General features: G+C 49.4%; 2 protein-coding genes across 2 annotated transcripts in view; both read right to left on the reverse strand.

Annotated features, from left to right (window-relative positions):
- Positions 1-2,359: 2,359 nt before the first annotated feature.
- On the reverse strand, positions 2,360-19,596 carry LRRC58 (leucine rich repeat containing 58; the record flags this gene model as incomplete). Its single annotated transcript, XM_082336693.1, has 4 exons — positions 2,360-6,683; positions 8,158-8,435; positions 9,753-9,881; positions 19,061-19,596. The coding sequence occupies 4 exons, from the start codon at positions 19,594-19,596 to the stop codon at positions 6,475-6,477; spliced, it is 1,152 nt and encodes a 383-aa protein (XP_082192819.1). The 3' UTR covers positions 2,360-6,474.
- Positions 19,597-22,959: 3,363 nt separating this feature from the next.
- The window catches only part of FSTL1 (follistatin like 1), a 55,293-nt gene continuing 51,437 nt past the window's right edge, over positions 22,960-26,815 (reverse strand). Inside the window, exons 10-11 of the mRNA XM_082304120.1 lie at positions 26,476-26,573; positions 22,960-26,212 (exon numbers count right to left, since the gene is read on the reverse strand). Of these exons, the coding sequence (XP_082160246.1) occupies positions 26,168-26,212; positions 26,476-26,573 (143 nt within the window). The 3' untranslated portion in view covers positions 22,960-26,167. The remainder of the gene's footprint in view (positions 26,213-26,475; positions 26,574-26,815) is intronic.

Below are 26,815 nucleotides of genomic sequence, written 5' to 3' on the forward strand. Positions count from 1 at the left end.
CCTAAGGCTGAAATTCACTCTGTCAGGGAGAACCAGCAAACAAGACAGTCCCACACCTTTCACACAGGTCCTTTCACCAGCAGTAGATATTTGTGTCCTTGCTGATGTAAAGGGTGATATGCTGACCTGCTGGGATTCAGCCTGTGACCCCCCCGTCCCGACCCAAACCATCACCCAGGTGAAGGGTCTGTTTGCCCTCCCAGCTTACCGGTTCCCCGGCGTCCGTGTCGCAGCGCAGGCAAGGACCCTGCAATACTCCTGGTCTGTCCCGTTCCCTTACACAAGCAACAACGCAGCTTGGCGAAATCGTTCGTTTGCCAACACGCCCGCAATGATCTTCGGAGGTGTGTAAATGGCAGCCAGCCTTGCGGGGCTTTGGCGCTCTGATCAAAGTGTGATATTGAGGATAACCGTACAACTTGCTCGTCGGTACTGACTTCAGGTCCTGCTTTTTCCAGAGTCAAGAAGGGGTTACAGACAGGGCGTTTGGACAACGCTCTGACGGTACGTTAATCCTTTGCCAGTCTGGTAGCAAGCTTTGAGCTGCCACCAGTAAGTCCCAGGCCAGGACAAAGAGAAGGGTCCTGGGCATTCCCTGGGTGACCAGTCCTTGAACCGACACCAGACAAGCTGCGCCCTCACCTCGCCACAAAAGACCAGTTGGAAGCAGGACTTGGGCTCTGCTATGGATTACCTTCCCCTCCAACCTAAAAGGACCTTGGCTGCTGTTAAACCTCCTTGTCAAAACTCTCCACTTCGCTGACTGGCAAGACAGGAGACCGCAGCAGGCTGGGTGGACCACTACAAGACCACACGCTCTCAACCCTCCTCTGATAAGGCACCATAGAGCAGTGGCTATTGGAAAGGGAAGAGACACTCGGACAGGCCTAAAGGTGTAGATGGCCCTGGCCTTCTTCAGTGCAGCACTGGGACTAACTTTCATCCTATAATTTTTTTTTTAAATGGTTGGCAACTGCAACTCACAGCCTTAATGCCATGGAAAAGGCGGATACATTCAGCTCTAGTTGTCTTGACCACCCAAGGCAGCCCATCTCAGTAGGAAATATATAGCTCTACTTTACAAAGAGCACTTCCAAAGCATCGACATAGCGCTCCCTTTTAGATCTGTGCAATTCTGCATGAGCCTAAAATGTCAGTTTGACATTCTGAGTATCTGCTTCAGGCATCTACGTAACTCATGTTGCATTTACACTCTTCTCATTGCATTAGTGCTAAAAGCGGAGAAGAAAGTTTGAGAGCCAAGATTTGCTCCTTGAGATCAGAAGATGGGCAACTAATGTCAGGAAGACATTGGACATTTGGAGAGACTTCTGCACGAGGAGGAGATTATAGCACCAGAGGCAGAGAGATTGTGGACTCTTCGTCCTTGGGAGGTTTCTAAGAGCCAGACAAACCCACAGAACTAGGGCTGGCAATAGTCCTGCTTAAACGAAGAGGCCGGACTAGAGACCACCAGAGGTTCCTTTGAACCAGCACTTCTATGATTTTGTTTCCGAATAGAAGAAAGGTTTTAAGAAGGCACAGAAAAGGGTATCTTTAAATTAGCTAACGAAAAGAGGCAAGAATATTCTCAGTCTGGTTATTACAGGCAAGGACACTGCATTCCTCAGTATTTTATATTATTGGAAATGGGGCTGCTACGTAATTTGAGAGGTTTTTCATTACATAGGAAGTTGAACCACCTCTGAAATAGTTCCTGCTGAAGTAAATATCACGTAATTCTCGTTTCCCACTGTCCCATTTTCCAATACACCACATTTCTGTACTGACAACTGGTAATTGCACGGCAGGATCTGAAACATTTTGGCAATAGATCACAAAAACTCTTCAGGATGTAGGAGGAAACATGAGATTACACAAGAAAAGGGAACACATTAGCCAGTTAACATGATCAGAAAATTAACATTCAAAAAGTCATTCACAGGTTTCAGGGTTAGTGTATTAAGTGGGAAACAATTCAAGTAGTTTAGCACTGTTGTTTCATATTGCTGGAAAACTCGGCCATGACACTGCCTTCTCTTGTTCGTGCATTTATCTTGTCCGTGAGTTACTTCTACCTTTAAACTGTGGAGCAAATTTCTGCAACGCTATACCAGAAGCAGAACAGGGTCTGGGCTGTAACGCTCTCTGGTCTGTCGCAAGTGGGCCCCAAAAGCCAAGAGTTTCGGCAGTCCCTTTGGAAGTCTCACCTGCTCTTGGTTTTATACGGCACAGGTCAAATCTCATCTGTTCCCCCACCAGGCATAGCCCCATTTTTCATGTTTACAATTCTGCAAGGGTTCTGCCTGCAGCAATACCAGAATCGAGATGCCGGCAAATAATGGACAGACAACTGTAGAAATAACATTTTTGGTTTAGTGTTTGCAATTTGTTTTACAGCTCATAATGAAATACTGTTAGAGATATTCTACATTCATACATTTCTAGCAAAATACACTTTTAAAAACATAAGGCACTTTAAGACTTCCTAAAACAAATGCTCATGATAAAAATTCAACAAGAGGGCTGGATGAGAACCCTTTCTACCCTTAATGTTCAGGTCAGTAAAGAGATCAATCCTCTAGTCAGGCAGGCAAATGAAATAATCAATAGAAAGGTTTCCAAGATAGAGTTACTGCTGTATTAGTGTGCATTCTGAAGTAGTCTATTTGAAGTATCTTCAGCTGGGGGGGGAGGGCATGGGGTGAATAAGATGCATTAAAATAGTTCTTTGAACTGGGTAACAAAGACACATTGCAGGGATTAAATTTCGTTACTTTCATTGGATTAAATTCCTTCCATTCATTATTGCCAACAAGAGTAAGGAACAAAAAGGAGCTGGTTCTCCCCTCCCTCCCCCCTACTCCCATTATAATTCAACACAAGATTTCAAAGACTTAAAATGACCAGGACAGAAGCCCATGAAAAACTGCATCTGGCCACTTCAGAGTATGTTTAAATATTCATTACTGACTTCCTTGAGTCTCACCTCTTATTGAAGGAAGAGAAACATAAAAGAATTGGCAACTGTATAAGTTGCCTCCAGTCAAATTGATATTTTGCTTCTTTTTAACACGGCCCCACTGTTCGCGTTAAGCACCTGCATTCAGAAACGCACCAGCAGCTCCCCTTGGCAGAGAGATGGCGGGGCAGAGGATGAATGCAGGCAGGGCCCCGGACCCCGCGGCGAAGAGGGAATGAGCAACTTTGCTTCACACACTTGGGTCTCGCCTGAAGAACGGTTTCAAAAGCCAGACGTGCTGGGCTGCTGTAGCAACAAGGGGATTGATACCAAAACACTGACTGAAGACTTCACTCGGAAACGCATCTGTAAGAACTGAAATCCGCTCTCTAAAACCGACAAAGAGAGCTGTAATGCTGGCAAAACCACTGTCTACTTCTCAGGGCCCCTGAGAAGGGGCCATCCAACGACCATCCAACAGCGTATCTTCAAGTTTTGTCTTACCTACTTTATTGCCCAGTACATTTTCCAGTCTTTGGGAGCTAACAATTGCTGGAAAAACTTGACTCCCGCTCAGTACGTTAGGCACTACAGTACGAACCTGCATCCCTAGTCCTCTCAAATCCACCTCTGAGGGAAAAAACCCCACAACCAACCCACCGTTTGTCTTTCTTACAAGTCATTGATTGTTTTAAATTCTGACTTACTTGAATTGCACTTTAAAGCCCAGCAGCAAAAAGAAAAATTGGTAGCTATATTTGGGAATATATATAAATTTTTGAGACAAGACATTTTATCAAGTCTAAAAATGCATAGAGATATCAACTGCATAAGCTGTCAAGTTTCGAACTGGCTACAGTGAAGAAGTTGTGAAAAAAGATTAGCCTATTAGCCCTATTAGAATGGGGGCAGAAATGGGATGCCTGTTCAGTTAGGAAAGAAAACGCAGTCAAGGACTGAGCTAAATTAGAACCAGCCACCACTGGTCTTAACCCGTCACACACAGAGGTGCTACCATGCAGACAGGAACCGTGGTGAAATCTAACTTTGGGAAGTGAAAAAATGCATGCCTTCAAGACAGCTGCTGCTAAAGAGAAGAAAGGAAGGTGGTACCTCATGGCCCTGAGTTCAAAAGATCTTGAGATCTCAACTTGTGTGGCTCACTTTCACTGGCAGAAGAGCCAAGCTCTAGATCACTCAGTTGCTCACTACTGTTATACTAGCAGCCAATTTAAAATTCCCGCCCTGCAATCAGTGTACTGCCCTTCAGCACTGGTGTGACGATATTCACTTGGGACAGGAAGAAGTATCTGAAAGAGGAGACGGAGAACAAAACACAGGCAGTGAACAAAACACAGATCCCGATTGAACTAACAGCATGCAGTCCGTTTCTCTCAAAATCTGTAGGTTCTTCTTCCCAAGCAAACCCCACAGAATTTGCTGAAGTGACATCCAGTTGCTTTGCACATGTACCATATTGTGTCTGAAAAATATACTTTAAAAAAATTACTTGGAAAGGCACAGAGCATGTGCAGTTTAGTTCCTTGTGGATCTGTGTGTGCGTGTAATCTTCAGACTAAGTTGCAATGATTAATAATGGACGGGGTGCTATTTTACAACCAGATAATTTCTTTCAAATTCCAGTTCTATCCAAAGGAAACTGGGGAAATGAGCAGTGCTGTCAAGGAAATGCAAGGCAAGAAGTTCAACCTGCACACCGAGACAGGCTGGAACGTACAAAGTTTCACAGACCTTATTCTTCAGGTCACATTAAAGGAAAAATTGTAGTCTAATAAAAAAAAAAAAATCACTAAAGCTAGTTACAAAGAGGAGAATTATCAAAGTGCTTTAATATATTAAAGTGTCAAATATAATTAAACAGGACCATTAACACAGAGCTGCCATAAGATATTCCAATAGTTTCATGTGTTTTCCGAATGCAGGAGAGGAGCACAGGTTTTTAATTTCCCCCGTAGGACCAAAGTGGGTTAAGAAAAGTTTTTCTTGTTCATTTAGCTTCTTAACACAATGTATTTGCTCTGCTCACGCATTCAAAGGCACCGTTGGGCTTGCTCTATCCAAAACTGCATCAAAAGGACCGTCTGCCATGAAATATTAATAAAGGGGCAGCACTCACTGAGCAAAACACACAACAGTCCCATACAGTAGGTTTATCGATACCTGTCAATTCGTACTATTAATTTGTATAAGCTATTTCTTGATACTTAAAAATTCTGTGCTATTTTCTGCGGCTTTCCTTTAAACGTCGCGCAAGATAACTGAACGTGTTATTTGAACAACCCGACAGACTGCCAAAGCTATTATAACAAGGGCAAATGCAAACAAATAAATAAGGAAGAGGTTTCAAAACCACCTCGTGCAAGATGCTCAGACAACGCGCCTTAGCCTCCCTACTGGCTTCTCCTCTCATGTTACGAATAAGAAAAAACCCCATTCTCCACGGCACTTCTCTCAGTACTTCCAATTCATTAAGCTGCTGCCTACTTTAAGCAGGTGACCTTAAAGACGGACATTAACTCTGTACCAAGCATAGCAGAGCTAGCTGCGGCAGGGGGACATGGTGGTTTAGAAACAAGAAATGTCAATCAAGACCTTTCCTGCAATTCACAGATCGAAAAGCAGATTTGCTCCCGTAAGCTGAGACTCAAAAACATGATAACAGAGCATCGCATCTGGTCCCTTGCACAGGCACGTGCAAGTCTGAAGTAATACCAAGTCTCAATAGAACAACTCGTCTGTTTTCTGAAGGCACCATAAAGACAGCAACACTCCCGGTGTAATGGGAAGAGGCAGAGGGAGGAAAGATAACGAATACGGTTAGGAGGAAACACTAAAAGCAGCTTGGTCTAACAAGGGAGAAGAAAGGTGGCTCAGTTCTATGATGGCTGTAACATCTGTAACAGCACAGAGATCTTACGTCTCTAGGCAAAGGAAGGGTAACCAGAGTTTGGAAAAATCTACTCCTGAACAAAAAAACCCCCAACTCATATTTTTAGTGGATGGGTGTAAAATCCGTAACTGAAATCAAAGGATACAGCAAAGAATCAAAACGCTATATAAGATCTTGGGGTCCATACATACTCACATGGCATCATTAGCCTGTTTCTGATTTACCACAGTGTTAAAAGCTCTGGACAGTCTCCTTTGCTCTGCAGGATGACTGAAGTCCAGCAAAGTGTCATATATTAAAACCCTTCTCAATCCGCCAGTGAGAACAAATGCCCCTCCCCAGCCCGTACGAGGGAAGGGGGGGTGTCTCCCAGACAGGAGATGTTTCTAACAACCCCAGGCACCCTACAGGCAGCATGCCACTGAGTTAGCTCTCCTAAGTAGCACTGCACCAAGCAAGCCTAGGCTTGCTAAGATGTTCTGCCCCTTACGTGGACTTGAGGACAGTTTCTCGTGAGCCCTTCAGGCCAGAGGCTCATGCTTCGCTGTTCCGTTATCGCTTTTCCAATACGTTTTCCTTCCCGTCTTCCCATCGCTCCCTGTTATCCCAGAAGGACTTTCTGCATCCTGCGCGCAGCGACGCTGGCTTCGTCCTCAGAGTCAGACTCGCTCTGGGAAGTCGAGCTCTGGGAGGCAGAGCTGCAGGGAGAGGAGCACTCTGGGGAGCACAGGTAGTGCATCAGCGGGAGGCGATACTTCCCACAGAAGTCAACGAACTTGATTTGTCTGACGCAGCTGTCAAAGTAGACGCCTGTAAGGGCAGAGGGAAGAGTAACAACACGTGAGACCCCACGCGGAGAAATCTGTAAGCTCTGCAAGGCTGTTGCAAATGCCTCAAATTAGGATTTATTTGACAACGCACTGGACGCAGAAGCACAAGGGATACTGGAGGAAGAGAAGGGACCAGGACACCTACGGAAGTGTGAAATTTCTTTTCTTAGTAAAAACAAAACAAAACAAACAAACCTGTAAAACTGTATTTGGTAGGTGATTCAGAATGGCACGCTCTACATGAAGAGACACACGGCAGCTGCTTCCAAAGAATCTGGTGATTTCTTCTAACCATTAGGGAGAAATCTCAGGCTGGGAATTTGCAAACTTCCTAAATGTCAAATTAATTCATCCACTCTATTTTCAAACCTGTATAACCTCTTCTACCAGCTAGCAAAAATGTGTTCACAAATAGACCTTCATAGCTCTACTTTTCTTCTGCTTGAGTGAAGTCACCATGCTGAGTTTGGATGCTACTTTCCATGGCAACAGCGTTGCTGTAACACACAATTACGTTCTCTTCTTGTCACAGCAGGTGATTTTAGACATTGACATTTTCAGAAGTTTCCAGCTGTGTTTTAAGTCCAAGCTGGTCTGGAGTAAGCTTTTCTCCTGCAGTGTTAGAGCAATGCTGCAGTGCTGTGCTAGTTCATAAGGAAAAGTGAACAAGAGCAAACCCAATCCACTGTTATCCAAGCTGTGCAAAACTCTAAAAAAGGAACCGTTTCTCTCCCTTCCAACACAATTTCCAGCCCTTCCGTCTTCGCTTACAGAGCACGCTTTGATATTGTCGGGTAAGGAGATAAGATAACATACTGCATTATGACTCCAGGGTAGATACTAATTAATGATTTTTTTTCCCTTAATCTTTTAAAAGCCGAATGCACAGATCATTTACTCTGGATAAAGATTAAGCATTAAGCCAAATTAAGCCCAAGCATTCCAGGCTTCTCTATGAAGTCCTCTCCTTCCAGGAACTACATGCTAGTAGTCCCAAGCAAGAGCTAAACAAGTTGCTCTTGGTAACTACCAAGCACTACAGCCTCCCTCCTCTTTTCCATCCAGAAGTGAAGCTTCCTGTTCAGCAGGAGTGCTTGCGAAAGTTCTCCTGCCCATTACTTAGTCTGAGCTATTTCAGGCCAGACGGATCGGAAACTTCAGACCATAAAAGCGTAGTGGAGTATTGGGATGAGCTGCAAAGACTCTGACAGAAACACTGCCTCGCGTTCCCATGTGAATACAGTAAACCAGCACGACAACTTTGAACGTCGTTCCTAAGCGAACAAGGTTCCTTAAAGACAAATTTGCAGGAGACCTGGAGCCAATGAAATACAGCTGGAATTTGGATGGAACAACACATCTAACCTGACTGAGCTACTAAAGTCGTGGCAAGTCAGAGGGAAAGAAAACCCCCAGGGTAAAAGCAGGGAGCAGAGCAGTTAAGGAGAACTTACCCCCGCATTTAGGATTGGGACAGTTGCTGGCCAAGCTCAGATACCGGACAAGATTCTCCGGGAGATCGCTGGGAGCGTAGGGAACATTGCGAGTTTTAATTGTGCGTCCAGCCAGTTCCTGAAGGCTCGGGGGATTGTAGGTCAGGTCACGGACAAACCGAACCACCAGTGGGTTCCCACGCAAGCTCAGCTCTTCCAGGTGAACCAGGTTAAGGATCTCTCGAGGAAGGTAAGTCAGCAGGTTATTGTGCAGGCTCAGGGAACGCAGGGAATGCAGCCTGAGGATGGAGATGGAAACCCAGTCAAGATGTGCAAGCAAAATCATTCCACAATTGCCTTACGCACAGACCCGATTACTCTCCTCTCTTCCAACAATTTCTTCTCCTTTGGCTTTTCTTCCTTTTAAAGCATAAATCCGTGCTAAAAGAGCTGCTGTTACTCCAGCACACACAATGCCCTAGAAAACCTGGCTCAGCTCCGGAATGCCTGTTAAAGAAACAGTCTTAAATATGCTGCAGTCCCTCTCAGTATTCCCCACACATACACCCCAGAAAAGGCAGCACAGAACAAAAGCATACAAACTGAGCGCTTTTGGGGGAGATAATGTTTCCTTGTACCCAGTGCATGCATCGAGAACGGTTCCATGCAATACTTTTTGAATAAGTCACCTGCTTTCGCTCATGCATTAAAAAGATGATTGCTGGTAGGCAGCCAGCCCTGGAAAACCCCATGTTTTCATTGCTTGCAGCTGCATCGCCTTGCGCTGTGATACTACCAGATCTCAAAAGCTAGGCAAGGTCAGGCCAGGCTAGCATCGGCACGGGTGACAAGCAGTTTTTTGGCTCTTGGAAGAGGCGTTCTCCTCTCTCAGGAAGCACAAAGCAACGCTCCAGCACAGCATCCAGGGATGCTCTCAAACCAGTACAAGACAACTGGACATCGTACATCAAGAATAATCCCACTACACCATCAAATTCCAACTCGGAAAACTCTGTGCTGCCATTCAATTGCTTTTTGGGTTACAGCTACACACTGAATTCTTCACCTGCCATCTCAGGCTGCCCATACAGAGTTTGCAGTGTCCTCTTTCCCCCATTATGAAACAGAAAAGCAGTAACTTATCCTCTAGGGCTGTGCTGTAGGATTTAACAAACACTAAACCATTCTGAGACCCTAGAGTAAGAAATGCCAAGGGAACACAGGGGATGGTACAACACAAAAGCACGCACAAAAAGGCTTTGGGTGAAGGACAAAACAGACCAAGCATTCATGGCTAAGAATACGGTAGCATGGCAGTTTATCTTTTGAGTTACCCAGGTACTTCTCAGGGCTCCCTGTACAAATCTATTAGTTCACCTTACAGTGTATACTCGGTGACATTTTTTTTTTTTTTTACCACGACCCTTTGAGATTTCCATATTATATATTCATGGTCTGCCTGCAGTGCACCATGCTAAGGATCTTCTTGTTCAAGTCTAGTCACATTAACAAACTGAAGGACAAATAGGTCCTCCTAGGTGCTTTTATCCACACAGGCAGAAGGAAAAGCTCAAAGAGTTAATTACAGCTGGTGGCTGATGACAGTAAATACTCACTGTGCCAGCTGAGGTGGAATGCTCTGGATCTTGTTGTCACACAGAACTAGATAGCTCAGAGAAGGCAGGTTTGCTAATTCAGGTGGAATTGAAGTAATGAAATTCCCTCCAAGGTACAGAAACTCTAAACTGAAAAAGAGAAGCGAAAACACTGCGTTATTTCATTAAGGTCATTTCCAGTTTCATTTAGCACTAGGTCTTCTCATTTCCTGCATTTCTTAAAGAAAAATACAGATGACTATGTATGAGATAATTTGCTGGAGGGGGGGGGGAAAGCTGAGTCGCACATCAAAATTACAACAGAGCTGCTGTTTCACAACAGATAATGTTGAGATTTACCTCCAGCCTCCTGCAGTCACCACTACGTCTGCAGGCAGGCACCAGACAACCATGTGTTCCTACACCAACCCCACACGCAAAGCTCCTGCTCCTATTTCCAAGGAAGAGCAGCCTGCGTACGTGGGGTCTGCGGCGCTGACGCAGCTCTCGCTGCAGCCAGCAGTTCTCAGTTTCAGCAGGAGCAAAGCAAGAGAGCAGCGGCTCTCCCTGAAAATCCTGGCCCTGCACAAGCGCTAGTCGCTCTTTGTGGCATCATTTGACTCCTCGGTGACTAAATGCAACCTTTCAGCAGAAGTCAGAGGCAGCCAGTCCCACTTTGATACAATTCACGCACCGATAACACCACAGCCGCAACAGCACAGAGTGCATCTAAGTCACACAAGTACACGCACGCAATTTCTCAGGTAGACTGATTTCAGTATACTGAAGTCATGGAGCCCAAAGCTACCAAAAACATTAGCTGGGCTTAACTGCAGTTTCTGCCTAAATAAAAAGAATAAATTCCCTGGACGTCCCGTGAAAACTGACTGGATGGGAGACAGGAACAAAGAGAGGCACTAGCACCCTTCTGCCAGGTGGAGTATCCAGTATGTGCTGTGCATCTCTGCCCTTCTAGGAAAAACAGTTGGCAAGCACTTCTCTTCAACATACTAGCTTCAATTCCCCATTTCACAGAGCCAAATAGCTTTCCTCCTCTGTCCTCAGACCTTGCCTGGAAGAACAAAGGCGAGTTCAGTTTGGGTACTTCTGGCTGGGAAGAGACACCATTGCTCATCACGGGCTAGACAACACTTCTTCCCAGGCCCGAAACAGGTGGATCTCACGGTCCTGTCCGCAGGTGTCTGTGGTACTCATGCTGGTTCAATATCTCCGGTACATACTTGGGTTAGCTGCCTAACTACAGTGTACATGGCCCCTGTGATCTACCAAGCGTTCCCCGCAGGTCAGAAAGAAGTCATCCAGGCTCCGTCAGCCTTTCCTGGAATAGGAGACACCTCCATCTCACTGCAGCACCTCAGAGAGGCTACAGATACAGCTGGCAAAGGAACACACGACCAAACCACCCAAAGGACACGGTGCTCAACCCAGAGAAGGCCTAAACCCTGCAACTGTGCCACAGCGTGTGTGGTGCGCCAGAGAAGCTTCCCCTGGAATGGAGCAGAAGAGCAGAAGAGACTATTTTGTTGAGTTCTTGCAAGAAGTTTCCCCTGGAATGGAGCAGAAGAGGCTATTTTGTTGAGTTCTTGCAAGAAACTTGAACCCCAAAGATCCAATGGCAGCATCTGCTTGGGCTAGAGAGGCCACCAACACAGCATAGAGGTCCACCTGCCCATCAGCAAAGAACAGAACAACAGAACCACTGCAACACACGAGGAGACGCTCACGGAGCTTAACTTCCCCTGGATTTGCTTACCTTTTTGGAGTACGTCAGAGGAAAGCTAAATACCCGAGATTTGACAAAGTGGGCACAGAATTACGCCATTTCTAAGCCTTAGATTTAAACTGAATTTGACTATATGAAAGGAAGTAACTATAGTTGCTTCAGCTGAGAGATCAAGCGGGACAGCACATTTGGAGGTTATTCTGAACACGCAAGAAAGTACACAGGAAAAAAACCACCACCAAACCCCCACTGTTCAAAAGTAGCCTCCCTTCCACAGACAACCTGTAGGTGAGGAGTGGGGGCAGGAGGAAGGTTGCTCTGCAGACACCACATCAAGGGGAGATTATTTTTAATTAAATTTTGATCCCCTAACAAAGCCCTGAGTTTTAACCAAAATTCCTCCTTCAACCTCCGTTGTTTCCCAAGGTAGATTTAGGCTGCTTGGCTCTCATTAGGGACTTAACTGCTGATCATACAATTCCTCAGCATATTTTAACTCCGTGCCATTGCTGGAGCCCACACTGAAAACTGTTGGGCAAGGGAATTCTAGCAACGTGGATTTCAATGTTTAAACAAGGTTTAGATGTGTACAAGATTCCACTTCCTAGGAAAAGTCAATAATTAACTCTTCATTCTCTGTGTTTGAAGACAATAATGCCCATAAAGCCATGTTGTGTAAAAACACATACTACTGGGGAAGGGGAAGACGGGTGCAAAATATATAGTAAAAAATGGTTTCGAAGTTCATTTCTAGGCGTGAAATGCGGAGAGTTTCAAGAGCAGCTTACTGCACAAACTAAGCACGCAAAACCTCTGCCTACAAACTACTTACAGCTTTCAAATCCAGCCTGTGTAATGAGAACACTCGGTTATACTAGCTAGGATATAAAGCCCCAAGATCAGTCTACAAACTGTCTCTAACTAAAAATCCACTAAATAAGATAGCTCCTTCAGTGGCAACAAAGAGCTTCTTAAAAATTGTTTTCTTTTTACCTATTGTCTGAATCACCTTTTTGAGGTCCATAGATTAACAACTCACTGGGCTCAGCCTACTATAGCAAAATCAGAATTTCCAACGTCAACTTAAGATATGAATTAGATGGTAAATTTATTTAAAAAGCACAGGGAGAAGGTTTTGAAACTATAAAGAACCTTATTTTAAACACAACGAAGATATTCTTATAGCTTCCACTGAAGCACCGCTCAGTAGGCAAAAGAAATCTATAACTCCTGCCCCCCAAAATACAATTTGCTAGAAAGAAGGATCTAGCCTAGTCTCGGCTGAGCAAGATGCAGAAATTAACAGTCATTTCTGCATCAAATTAAAGTGTCAAGAATTGTTTGAGCAGAGCTAATCACGACACAGGCAAGGACTTCCAAGAGACCCAACCCTTCTGTAGCGAGCACTGATGATCCCACTGGGGCCACAGTTCGTTCCCAGCTCTTCTACTCCTGGCTTGATTTTCGTGCCGTACTAAGCCCGTATCGTACCTAGAGGCCAAGGTAATGCTGGCTCTGGAGCTGTCCTGCTTGGGGGACAGTTTGCTGCTCGGTAAGACGAGCAAGAGCACTGCTGAGCTCTGCCCTCCTCACAGAAGAACCCTTCTAACGAGACAACATTCACCATAGTTTTTCATGGGAGGACCGTAACAGAGGCAGGAGCGAGCTTAGTGAATACTTCTAACTAACCTTTCACACTCAGGCCTAGTTTTTCTGACAATCATTAATCTGCATAGTCATTTGGACCAGCCAGCTAAGGTCTCCTGCATCGCTGTGTACACAGAGGGAGAGCTGCGATTTTTCTGTACTTTCAAAAGTCAGTCCAGGACCTTATAAAAGCCAGAGCGCAACCAGCCTCAAACAAACGTAAGCTCAGTTCCTATTTCTGAAGCTAGAATAAATTATGTACTTCCAACCTGCAACACAGGATCTGGCTGAACAAGTTGCAAGAGGGGACAAACACTAACAAAATCCATCTCAACAAAAACTGAAAAAAAAACCCCAAAACCCAACCATTTGACAGAGTAAGTAATGGGGGCTGACACTTTCTCTCCTGCCTTTTAGCAATGTTTACAACTAGACTAATGAAAGGCCAGAGTCCCTTTCAGCCTCATATCCCGCAGGCCCCTCGCTCAGTACTAATTGCTGCCAAGCAGCCGCCGGCACGCCAAGCCCGTCGTGTGTCGCTCCTCTCTAGCAGGGGATTTCGTACCACCGGGCTGTAGGGCGGTTGTGTAAAGCCTTTTACACATGGGAAGGGAGTGGGGAAACGCTCAAACAACTACGAATTGTTTCAGGTGGTGGCAAAGTTAAACACACCGAGAGACTGTATGTTCTTGCTTGAGTATGGCCTTGAGGCTTCCAGGTCCTCATACAGCACAAAACAAATCAAAAAGCCCCAAAACAGTAAGTAAGAAGAGCCTACTCTGAGCACCAGAGGTATTTTTGATACCCTATCAATTACCATGACACTTTCCTGAAACAAGGGGAGAATGTCTTCTGGCATAGATGATGATACTCAAATTTTCAATCCACCCCGTTTCCCCACAGACGCTTCTTTGGATAAAATTTAACAGCTGACATCAAACAGATGCATCTAAATAAGTAATCTAAAAATGAAATAATGAGCCTGAGATAGCTCCAGGTCTTTTTAAGATAAACTTTTTAGCGAGAAATTTCCAGGGCAGTTTTGAGGCTCATGCAAGGGAGGAATTTAAAAGCAGCCCACAATACACTCCTGTTAACCCTGTTCTACGATTTGCTAATTCCTGAGAGAACTGCATAGCCTTTGCTGACACGCAAATTTAAGATCAAACGGTCGTCTGAAAACTATTTGCAAAACGTTTGAAGAGGGGAAGAAAAAGGGAGGCAGCAAGCAGATTTCCTAATGCTGTATCTTTATCAAAGCTTCGCTTGCCGTTTTTCCCACACTGTAACACCCGTTCTTAAGCGTACGCTTGTCTAACATGCTTAATACTACCCACGAATAAAAGCAAATACTCTGGTTTTCATTGCATCTAAGCCTTTACACAAAACTTGGATGAATCCAGTTAGGCATTTGAGGCCTTTGATCCCAGCCCTTGCACAACTGGGCTTTACTAGAGGAATCCAAGCAAGAAGGGAAGGAGCACGCATGGCAGACGCCTGGAAAGAGCCTGGCTCTTTTCCAAGCTCTTTCCAGCTGCTCCGGGCGCTCTACTGAGCGCGAGAGTCTTAACTAGAAGAGTAAGACTAAACTGGAAATTCACATCAGGAGATTCAAGGTATCGATTGCCTTTTGCTAAGCCCTGGAGAATTCTTCCCTTTACAGGACACTTGCAAGACATTTCCCCAAGCGTGCACACTGATGAGGGCAATCCGTGCACCCTTAAGCCAAAAGCCACAGTTGACCAGTGAAGATCAGAGCTGTATTTTACCAGGCTTGCCCTACAAATTTTGTCCAGAACGGGCACAAGCAGATGACCACGCTTCTTAGCTCACCAGCTCTAATACACGATGCCCCTTATCGCATCCCCAGCTGGATCAGCAGAGGAAGGACACGCACAAGCAATGCAGCAGCGGGATGTCCATGCAGATGACAGTTCAGGAGCTGCTGGAGGCTGTGAATCGAGTCTGAGAGAGAGTGACTGACCATAACACCTCACACCAAAAACAGAGCAAGGTCAAGGTTGAAGGGAGAACTACAGAAAAGATGACGCTTATGTCTACCTATGCTAAGCTCATCTTTTATCTGGCAACAAACAGGAAAGCAATGCAAAGAGGGCTGCTCTCATCCATCTGGTCCTTTTTCTACTCTAAATTCACAGCAACAGCCAATGCTGCAATTCAGGCCTTGCACTGTACTGACACTGCTAGCTGACAGTAACTGGGGTGGTGGGCATGCAGGAGCCTCAACACGATTAAAAAAAGCCCTCAGCAGGGCCCACACTTACCTTCTTTCTCAGAAACTTAAGAGGCTGTTGCAGGTCACCATAGACACTTATGGTGGAATTAGGAGGAAAGAGCACTGCATTTTCCACAATGCTTTCCTACTGGAAAACATGAAGCAAAGGCTATTCATCCTTGGTGCCAGCACGCTATGACCAGCATCACCCTGCTGCCATCGCCAGAGCAACCACGATCATCCACCTGTGAAGCCATTTGAAGGAAGCTGCAAGCATTAGGACATCTACAGGTGGTCCCTTCTACAACAGCCTAGGAGGCAACGGATAATCAGGTGAAGGGCACATATGTTCTGCAGGATCTCACGCTGCACACAAAGATTTCCGTGGGCAAGGATGGAGCAGATGGCCAAAGCTGGAAGGAGTCAGACAAGACAGCAGCAGGACTGGCCGTGGTTGTTATCGCTGTTCATTGACTTGCCAAATCACTGGGAACGTGCTAAGAAAAGTTTTTGCACAAAATGCCTGACCCCACCTTGCTGCAAAGTTGTGGCTTTGTCATCTTCGTGTAAGTAACAACACATGGCGCACATCTCTCATTCCAGGGCCTTTGCATTTGTAGTTGCCAGCATCACTTTGGCAGATCAAACCCATCAGCCTTCTATTCTTTCAACTTCACCACGTAGACACCTTACCTGCTGTATTCCTGGCCTTCATTAAAACGGACGTGCTACCCCTTCAAAAACCACAACGAGAAACTGTGTGGGGTGCAGAGGAAAGACATGAGGCTTAGTTATCACAAATTTTTTCAAAAAAAAAATCTCATCAGAGCTCAAACATTCCCTGGAAACACAAGAAGTATTTCAAGATCTCTGCAACTCTGCCCAGCTCTATAATCAGTGACTGGAGCAAATGGGAAGCTGCCAGGGTCACGGGAAGAAGAGAACTGCTTGGCCTCAGGAACTCTAGTACCAGCAGGAGGAACGTGTCTGGTCAAAGTGCTGCCTGCATTCCTCTGTGGCGTCAGAGACCACGAGACAAGAGAAAAATTTCTTTTATGGGAAGCTGCATATGGAAAAAGGCTCTAAGTCTTGGCTTGCCAGCAACAGCGAGATGGACACTTGCAGCTTGAGCTGTGAGGTGAACAGAAGCCCCAACGCCTACACCAGGTCCCACCTCCTCTCCCAGAGTTCAGAAACAAACAGATGCCTCCGTGTTTCCCTGCCACAACACCCGGCTCTGCTCTGTCTTGCTCAGGCTCATTTTACCCACTTCCAACACTATGCACGCTCACGATACGGACACCTCTTTTGTTGGCAGGCGGGAGGACGGTCTGGCAGCAGCTCCTCTCCAGTACTTATCTACTGTCTTTTTGGCAAGGGTATCAGGTCACTGGTTATCTGGCTCCCAATGAGCAGATTCAGGATTCCCTCTGGAGGAATACTGGATCATGAAGTATTGTTTTCTCCCAGCTCTGGCAAGCAAGTGTGCTGCTGCTTCCTTTTGTTACTTAAGCAGTCCTAGATACAGAAGGGTCACTGGTGGCATAGTGGTAAAGAAGCTGACACTCCTGGTGGAGCGCAGATTCGCTATCTTGAGCTAGAGTCCAACTATATTATGGTGACACGTTAGCAGAAGTTCAATGAGTTAGCAGTGATTACGCGGGCAGCGGACACAAGCTGGGTCTCGTCTAGTTTTTCTACCTGACACATCACTTTGTAACGATAAACAGTTCAATAGCCTTGTCCGCATTTGCCCTCTCAGAATTGTCATTCTAGGGTTCGAGCACGACCAGCCCACGAAAAGCTGCAGGACAGGACAAACAGGAGCCCTGCTTCAGGGCAGGCCAGAGGAAGAAGGCAGAGTGACCATGCAGCCGCAGTCTGACAGCGGTACAGCACGGAGCACAGCACGCAGCCCACTGGGGTACCACGTGCAGTGCCACGCAGCCCAGTACCTTTCCGGGGTCAGCAGCATAACATAAAGCAGGACTGAGGTTTGTCTTCTTCGGGGGAAAAAAAAAAAAAAAAGAAAAAAGAAAAGAAAAGAGAGTGAAACCACAACCACAGATGAGAGCACGTAAGCAGCAGCAGGGAGCCTCTGCCTCAGAGGTGGGCGCAACAAGTGGATCCCAAACACGTCCTGGATGCTACCAGGCATGCTATGGAGGCAACGTGGATCATCTCCCACGCACGACTGCCGCCCTCCATTGGCCTTCTCTCCCATGATGCTGGTGCCACTGTCCTCATCTCCTGCCGTTATCCCTGAAGCAACTGCTTCTGAACAGAGCAAAAGCTGAGGTTCCTCCTCCTCACGACAGCCCCAGCCTAGGACGCAGCCCAACTCTGCCAAGATGGGCACGAGCGTTCTCTAGCACTCAAAATGCCTCATAGGATCTCTCAAACTTAGCTTAACCCAGCACTGCTCCAGATCCTCAAACAGGTGCATGCTGTGCCATCTGGGCAAAAGACGCACACCCAGTTGTATGCAGTGGACAAAGCCATTTCCCGCCAGCACTCAAGCAGTCCTCATACCTCCAACCTAGGACCATGGGAGACAGCACCCCACATACAGCATCCCATGATTCCACTGGATGCAGCTCTGCTGAGCCATCGGGGTGAATCCAGCTACTTAGGGTCAAGGTTGCTGGAATTTGCGTGAGAGAGGCTGCCTCTGGCAAGTCCCTTGGCAAAGAGCTGGGGTGAAGAAAGTTCAGACCCAAATTCTTAGCACAGAGCCACACAGGGGCTAGTCTGAGGCTTGAGAAACCAGCAGAACACACCGAGGTGCCCGCGTGTAACACGCGAGTCAGAACACGGTCCCCGGCTTGCCCAGGAGGATGATGACCTTCAGAAGTACCCATCCCAGGTCAATGCGGGCAGTTAATACCCAGTCCTACCCAAGATCTGTTCCCACCCCACCAATGTTCCCAACTGCAGTGATTCAGCCGCGGGTTTCTGTGTCATCGGCCTGCGGTGATTTGATCTAGCCCCAGAGCCAGACGTACCACTGCACCTGAGCACGGCCTAGGGCTCTACGCTTCGGAAGACCCATCAGCTGATCTGACAGATCTACACGGGCTGGATGAGTGGAGAGAAATACAACAGAAACCCAACCATGCGAGCAAGCACCCTGATGAGACTGGAGCTGTACCAGCAGAAAGGCCCTATTGTTTGCATAAGCCACAATCAGATCTTTATTATCCTGTGCTGTCCATCGTGCAGCCGTGAGCTGCGCCAGACCGGGGGGTTTATTTTGCTGTCATCCAGAGCTCTGTATTAAAGCAAAGCCACAGAGCGCCTTCTGCACGTCAACACTCATACCAACCACGCTGTCATTAGGAGAGCCTCCCCTGCACCCAGGCAGCCCGAGGACTAGGAGATCCCGAGCGAGACGCCCATTTTGCGAGCGCAGAAGGCCCGTCGTCCGCCTGAAGAGCGGCTTGGAGCTTGGGTAACTCAACCTGACGAAGGGGAAGAGCCACGTTAGCGGCAGCGGTGCTTGGAGACATCTGAGGCTGAACAAAAGTCGCTCCCCGAGCGGGAGCGAGACACGAGGCGTGCTGCCGGCGGCGGCCCGCTTCGCGGCGAGGAAATCCGGCTGGGTTTGCCGGGCGGCCGCGGGGGCTCTCCTCGTCCCCCCCGGGCAGAGGCCCGGCCCCCGGGGGCGCGGGGGGCCCGTCCCGCCCGGCGCCCTGCCCTCACCTGCGGAGCTCCTGGATGTCGGGCGGGATGCCGTGGAGGCGGTTGCCGCCGAGGCTGAGGCTCTGCAGCCCGCGGAGCCCCAGCAGGGCGGGCGGCACCTCGGCGAAGCGGTTCCCGCTGAGGTTGAGGACGCGGAGGGAGCGGCCGAGCGGGGCCTGCCCCAGCCCCTTGGGCAGCGAGCCGGGCCCGCCCAGCCGGTTGTTCTTGGCCAGGAGCGTGTGGAGGCGCGGCAGGGCCAGCAGCTCCGCTCCCAGCTCCGCCAGCCCCGTCCCGCTCACGTCCAGCACCTCCAGCGCCGGGAACCACTGCGACAGCCCGGCGGGCAGCGGGCCCGACAGCCGCCGCGGCGACAGCACCAACCGCCGCGCCTCCGCGCTGCGCCGCGCCGCCAGCTCCGCCGCCAGCTCCAGCTCCGCCGCCAGCTCCAGCTCCGCCGCCTCTTCCTCCACCTCCTCCTCCTCCTCGCCCTCCGCCGGGCCGCGCCGCGCCGGCTCCGGCGACAGCTCCGGGGCCGGGCCGCCCGCCGCCGCCGCCATCCCGCTCGCCCCGACCGACGTCCCCGCGCGGCGCCGCCGCCCTTGCGTCACCCCGGGGGCTCCCACGCCTCGCCCCGCCCCGTCCCGCCCCGGAACCTGAATAGCCCCGCCGGTCCCCCCCCGCCCCCCCCCACCTCGCGGCCCCATGCTCGATCCCGGGCCAGAACGGCCCCCACGGCCGGAGAGGGGCGAGCGCTCTTATGCAGGTTGCGGGGCGGCCGCGGGTTGGCGGCGGGGAGAGAGCGAGCCCCGCCGCGGCCCCGGAACGAGCATACGGGGGGGGGGGCAGCGTCTGTGGGAAGGGGGCCAGCAGCCCCCGCACCGGCGGGGAGGTGGTCGTTACTGCCCCGGGACCGTTACTCACCGCCGGGGTCACCGTTACAGCCCGCTCCCCGCGGGCCTGACCAGCCGGGCTGTGGAGAGCCGCCGGGTGCCCGCGGGGGGGCCTGGGAATGGCACCTGCTCCCTTCGAAGGGTTGTACGCCAGGCCCGGGCCGCGCTGCAGCTCTGAGTCCCTCTGACTGAAAAATTAAAAAAAACAGCCTTCCTCCTGGCCTTCTCCCTCATCCTCAGCCCCCGAGGGAAAGGCGCGCTCTGGGCCACCGGTGCCCACGGCCTCCCGCCGCTGGCGGCGGGGCCTGGCCCGCGGCGGCCGGTGGTCTGCCCAGGGTTTGTCTGCTCTGGTGCTTGCCGGGCACCGAAAGAGAGACGCCTGCCCAGAAGCACCTCGGTGTATCTCCTTGCCCGGGTGTGAAAAGATGGCTTTGATCCTGAACGTTGGCAGGAGTTCATCTACACCACCTAAGTCTGTCAGGCGAAGAGGCCTGATGCAGGTTACAGACTGATACGGAGCTGACCCTGGTTGTACCGTATACAAGCAGGCAACTCGAGATTGGCGATTTCAATTCATCGCCCTTCGGACGCAGGTTCACAGCGGTGCAATCAGTAATCGCCCACGGGAAGAAGCAGCAGCCATGTGTGATGACAATGAGAAGGGGGAAGAGCCCAAGGGAACTTTTGCCCTGACAAAGTCCGGGCTTAAGAAACAGACTTGCTTCCTTGTGATGCACAGAGGAACCAAAAAGAAGGGAGTGGCAATCTCCCACTGCTTAAAATGCTTCATATACGCAAAAGTCTTTGTCGTCTTAGAGTGGAAGAAACACAAACAAACCACGGTTGGCTTGTGCCAGCCAAGAGTTTAAAAACAATGCGTGAAGCAGTAATGATGGTGAGTTCAAAGGTGGCCAGGGTAGTGCGGACGAAACCCATGGTCCACTTGTCCTTCCTTTGGCGCTCCTATGAGCTCTGGATTTTACCACTACAAATATTCTGAAGCGACAGCTCACGCTCCCAAGAGCAGGGAGTTGTCAGGGCTGTGCCCAGCCTTCAAGAAAGGGTGTGCCGTAGTGGGTGGGAATGAACAGGCCACCTTCCGTTGCGCTTGCTTCGTTTGTTTTTTAGGTCTCTATGGATTCAGAGATGCGACCCCTGATGTGAACCCTGAGACAGCTGCGTAAGAGCGGCCGCTGTACCGGTATAGTTATTTCTTTCAGTGTAGTTATTTCTTTTCAGTATAATTTTGCCCACTCTATAAGGGTTGTGCTGTTTCAGCTGGATCAGGATAGTTTGTGGGAGGGTTTATTTAAGCACAAGAGGAAGGTCATCTGGATTTTGCTCTTGCCTCCTGCAGTGCTTTAAGCCTGTCTTCTCCGAAAGTTGTGTCCTGTGAACTGGTTCCGTTTTTTTCAGGAACCAAGTCTTATTACAGATCAGTTTTCTCCCATCTTCAGAATTAAAAGTTAATAAATACCTTACAAATGCAGTTCAGAGTCTTGATCAACCATGTAAATAGCCTGTTTCTCAGTTTGAAGCTTAACAGTGCTGGAGAATTGTGATTAAGTGCATGTCGCTATAGCGCAGCAGCTCGCTCACACTCACGTGTGCTTAACTCCATAAGCAGACCGGTCACAGGCCTTGCCAGGCCTGTGCTAGCAGTGGGCAACAGACCTTTTGCCCTTCCTCTCTCCCACCCCAAAATCATTTCGCTTCATTAAGTATGCACGACGCACAACGCAAAGTATAGTGCCATCTAGTTAAATTTGTGGCTGATGCTTCCTTTCATTCCTTCTTAAAATCCTAGGAAATTCTAGCAGTAGAAATTCAAGTAATAAAGCAGACCCACTTTGCAGTTGAGCAGTGAATGGGCAGGGAATGCCAGAGTTAAGAGTGCAGACGCAGCAGCTGGTACGTGCCAAAGAGGCCATTTGGTGTGAAAAGTAACATGTAAGAGGCAATGTTGAACAGTAAGACATGATCCTCCTGTTATATGACACCCTTAAAGGCCATTTCATCATTCAGTGCAGCAAAGGTGGCATCAGCCAGTCAGCCCTGTCTTCATAAGGTCACATCAGCATGAGAAGGGACCTCGGGAAGGTCACCAGCCTGTTCTCCTGTCTTAGGGTAGGACCAGCTTGGTCTGTTCCTGATAGCTGTTACTCTAGTCTGCGCTTAAAATCCACACAGGGAGGAAGTCTGTGAAATTGTTAAGGAAGCGTCTCCCAGTTCTTTGCTAACCTCGGCATTCAGGAGCATTCCCTGATGTCTCATCTGGATCTGCCCCGACTGCCGCAACTGAAGCTAGCGTCCCATCCGCCACCGCGAGGTGGGTACGTTCATCTCGGTAGCAGTCTCCACCTGAAGACAAACATTTAGAGCTTTCCTTCTTAACTGTGCCTAAGGCTTCCGATCTGTCCTCGCAAATCACATTTTCAAGGCCTTTAGTTACTATTTTTACTTGTCTCCGGGTTCCTTCCACCCGTTTGTCAACGGCACTGCCCAAACCAGAAGGGACTCGGCTGAGGCTGCCCCGATGCCACACGGGACAGAGCGATCGCCCCGCAATCCACTGCCTGCGTCCCTCTGCATTCTTCCCGTTCCGCAACGGTTTGCCTTTCCATCGGCAGCATGACCCTAACTCACGTTCATCTTGCGATGGCATCGCACACGGAGAGCTGCCAGGTTTTTCTTTCCCAACGGCACAGGCGGAGCACGTGCCGGGGGAGCCAACGGGGGATACGGAAAGGACTGCGGAGCAATCTCATCATTAAAAGCTGAAGGCAGGAGTCACGGCTGCCGGCTGCATCTCTGCCGCTGGCTCGCCACGTGATTGCAGCGTTCCACTTCTCTCTGCCGTTCCTCAGTTTCCCCTCAGCTATAAAACAGAGACAGTGGTGTCTCACATTTGTCAAGCGCATTGAGATCTGGGTATAAATGTGCAAAAAGACAGCTGATTTTTTTTTTTTTTTAAACAAGGAATGTGGCTTGTGAGAAATAAAACAAAACGTGTTATTTTTTAAATTTTGTTTCATTTATTTGGCAGTAATATCCAAACCCCCCACTTCAAAAAAAATTACAAAATCAAGTAAAATAAGTGCACTAAGGAAACCTACAGAATACTGATAAATTTCACACACGTACAGGAGGGAATATAGAGGGAGGAGTGGGACTTTTTTGTTTGTTGCTTAAATTTGGCTTTTTGGAAAAAAAAAAAATGCTTTCCCTGCCCCTTGCAGTCTGTACAGCGATTGTCCCAGAGGGAACGGCTGGAATTCAGCGCTTCCTTCCCCAGCAGCCAGCTCACCCTGCAGAAGTTAGCGGCCGCCCAGCCTGCTGCGGGGTACGGAGCCGCTCGCCGCTCCCTCGGCGCGGGGAGGCGAGATGTCTCGGTCCCCTTCGGGCACAGCAGCCCTTCGAACTGGCATCGCTCTCCACAGCTGCGCGTCCCTCCCAGGGCACAAGGAGGAACAGGCTCCGGAGGCAGCAGCCCTTTCCGTGGAAGCGTGTTACCGCACTCCCACCCCGCTGCCCCGGGTACCCTAGGCTACGTTGTATGGCTTGTCAGAGAGCTCGGCTGAGTCAGCAGCCCATCCCTCGGCCTTCGGTGCAAGCGCCAGCTCTGTAAACCTCAACCGCCAGCGCCCACCTCTCCAGCTGACCCCGGCAGCCGTCCTCGTAGGCCGCACGTCCACAAGAGACCGGAGGGGGACTAGAGAACCTATCGCATAATGCAGCCTACAGAAGCCCTTCAGCTGTGGATCAGCCTCCCCTTCCTGCACATGCTCTGCTTCTCCCCGTCGGAGATTTTCCCGACTGGACAATAAGATGTTACCCGCTTCCAGGGAAAGCCTTTAAGGCAAGCTGTTGTGTTTTTTCTAAGGCACTTTAATGATCCAAGCTGGAAGGAAGTGAGCTGGGAGGCACGAACCACCTTTCAGAGCAGGGTCGGAATGAAGCAAAACATTGTTAATCGATGTTCCTGCGACTCCAGATCCAGCACATGAAGCTGTTCCGCTCATGCTGTTGGGGAGGAGCGAGGGTATGTCTAATGGGTGCTCCTGGTCCACCAACCACTTCCCCCAGTGCCACCAGCACACAAAGAATGACTCCATCCCAGTGTAGTGTTGCCCACGTTACCCTCAGCTCCTACGGACTCATCCCCCTCACCTTCACAGGTGACAGCTTCTCACATCCAGACCCTCATGGGAAAAGAACCAGCCCCCTTCTGTATTTGTTACGCCAAAACCTCCGAGCATGGCGGGGTAGATGATGATTCTCACTGGAAATGCGGCGCTGTGCCAAAGTCAATGGAAGTCCTCTGGGTTCGCATCAGGAAACCAGCTCCAAGGCCAGACAGCCTTTAACAAATCTGGCTCGTGGGCGAGACCACAGGAGGGACCAAGCTTTTTTCTTTGCCTACACTTGCTAGGTACCAGCTCGTTCTTCCTCTCCAAGGAAAGCACTGTGCAAAAAGGGGAAGGTTGGGACAAAAGCCCTGCTGATCTTCACTCAAACCGAACATGGTTATGCAAATGCAAGTGGAGTTTCGCTTGAGTAAGCACTAGGGACTGCGAGACAGCTGGCAGCAACTGCTGAAGTTGCTCACAAACAGGAGGATGGAAGTCAGAAGCAGTCGTCTCGACTCAGGGGATGCGCAGCTGCTTGGGATGCACAGCAGGGGCACGAAGGGAATGTGGAAGCAGGACGTTCAGGTGTGTGAGCGTATGAAGTACACTTGACAGCTGCAGGAGAAAATCAGCTGGGCTTGAGGCTACAGAGGTGACTGTCAACAAAACAGCATTTCACCTGTATCTAGGACCAATGCTCTGGGAAACGGGACGAAAATGACCCACGAAGGGATGCGAGGGTGGCCAAAGATGGTCTGATCAAAGACCCCGTGAAATGCGTCCGCAAGGAGGCTTCCAGCCCTGGCTCCAAACTCAGACCCGGAATCAAAGACTACTGCTGCTGCCTCACCCCAGAGGGAGATGGGAAACCCAAGATGATGGCTAACAGCCCAGACTCCCACTGAACAGTTTCCTATGTAGTCAAGCCTTTTAAGATACCCTACTAATGGGATTGCCTGGTCCCTCTGTCTCTAGACTACCTGGCACTTCCCTCTGGGCAATTCAGAGAGGCACGAGCACGGACTTTGAGCACACGGTCAACGCTAGCGAAGGGAGCAAGAGCTAGAGAGAGCTGCAGTGTCAATCCGTGCCTGGTGAAACTGATTACATCCAGCCCTGTCTCTTCTTCCCATGAGGACATTGCTGTCCCCAGTTGAGAAATACCCTGTACTGCAGGGCTCACAAGTTGCTTGTGGTGTTGGCGGTGGCCGAGCGCAGTGCGATACAAACTGTGCATGGGCATTACAGCACTGTCAGTAACAAAAACCCACAGGCTGGGTTTTCTTGAAAGATCTAGAGCTACGAAACATACAAAAGTTGAATTACTACCATAGGAAATAAAGTAATAAAAAAAAAAAAAAAAGAACAAAACAAAAGGGGGAGTCAGCATGTGAATGTGATAAGAAAAAATATGAGAGCACCTCTAAGGAGGGGGCAGGGAGAGTGAGAGTGAGATGAGGTCAAAAGGAACCGTGTTGTGTTGGAGCCCACAATGTACTGGAGGAGCTGCTGGGGACGGTCCGGTGGAAAGCAAGGAGGAACGTGCTGGACTCAGGCCAGCAGCATGGCACCACAACTTCCAGGTGTCACACCAGGCTGCCCAGCTTTGAGGAGCTCGAACCAAAGGGGAGGGTAAGCAGGGCAAGGTCCTTGGCTAGCGATGCCCTGCAGCACACGTGCCAAGCCACAAAACTGCCGGGCCTGCATTTCTGCAGCCAAGGCCGGTGCTGACAATTATATCAATCGAAGACCCCCTTTTCTATCCAGCACTGACCTCCGTCCTTTCCCCAGATCCAGGGGAACAAGAAATCCCTGTGAGCTCTTGGAGGGGATCAGCTCTCTGCCTTGGGAAGGGGTCCCAGAGGCTGCTGTAAGTCCCTCCCCGCCTTCCAAGGCCCCAGCAATGAAGCTCCCTGAACAGGTGGGCTCTGCTCCCCTTCCCTGGCCCCATTCTCTGTGTATTACAAAACAAATAACCCATTGCTATACAATGTAAATATCTGTGACTGGGCAACTGTAGCAGACACTTGTGCATACTGAGATCAGCACTGGAGGACAGGGCGGCAGGTTGGGCCCATCCTCCTGGGCTCCCCCGGTGTGGAGGCCCCTTACATCTCCTTGGTGCTCATTCTCTTGGTCTTCTCGGCCGTCTCCTAGAGAAAGAGAGCACAAAAGTGAAGCTCTGCGCTGACACAGGAGCTGGCACGGCCCTGAAGCCTGTGGTCCATCCACAAGCAGTGCCAGCACTGGCTTAATACGTCAAAGCCCCACACCTGTGTTTGTCCCCATAGGCAACAGGGATCCCCCTTTGCTGTGCTCCCCCTTCTACCAGAAGTCTCCAAGTGACAGAAACGGAGGGAACCCCTCTAGCAAGGAGGGACTTAGCGTGAGCAGAGCGTCCCAGCCTCACGCTAACCTGATGCTTCTGCAGTTCCTGCACGTATCTAGCCAGCTCCTCCTCAGTCAAGTCTTGATCAGGTCGCTGTCTCTGAGCAGGCACCTTGTCATTCTTCCCTGCAAGCAGAAATGGAGCTCGGCGTTATCACAAATGGGGAATGCAAATTTCAGAGGCCGAACCACAGAGAACAAGAAGAGGCAGGTCGGCCACAGCGCATCCCAACCTTAGGAAAGCTTTGCTGGAGGAAGGTATGGGCTGGCTTCTCAGAAAGAGAACGGGCCTTGCGGCTGCCTGGGACTTCAGAACCTGGGTATCCAGTCTGTCCCTGTCTCTCCCTCCCACGTGATAAATAACAAAA

The sequence above is a fragment of the Platalea leucorodia genome (assembly GCF_965183815.1).
Source record: "Platalea leucorodia genome assembly, chromosome: 2".
NCBI classification, from domain to species: domain Eukaryota; kingdom Metazoa; phylum Chordata; class Aves; order Pelecaniformes; family Threskiornithidae; genus Platalea; species Platalea leucorodia.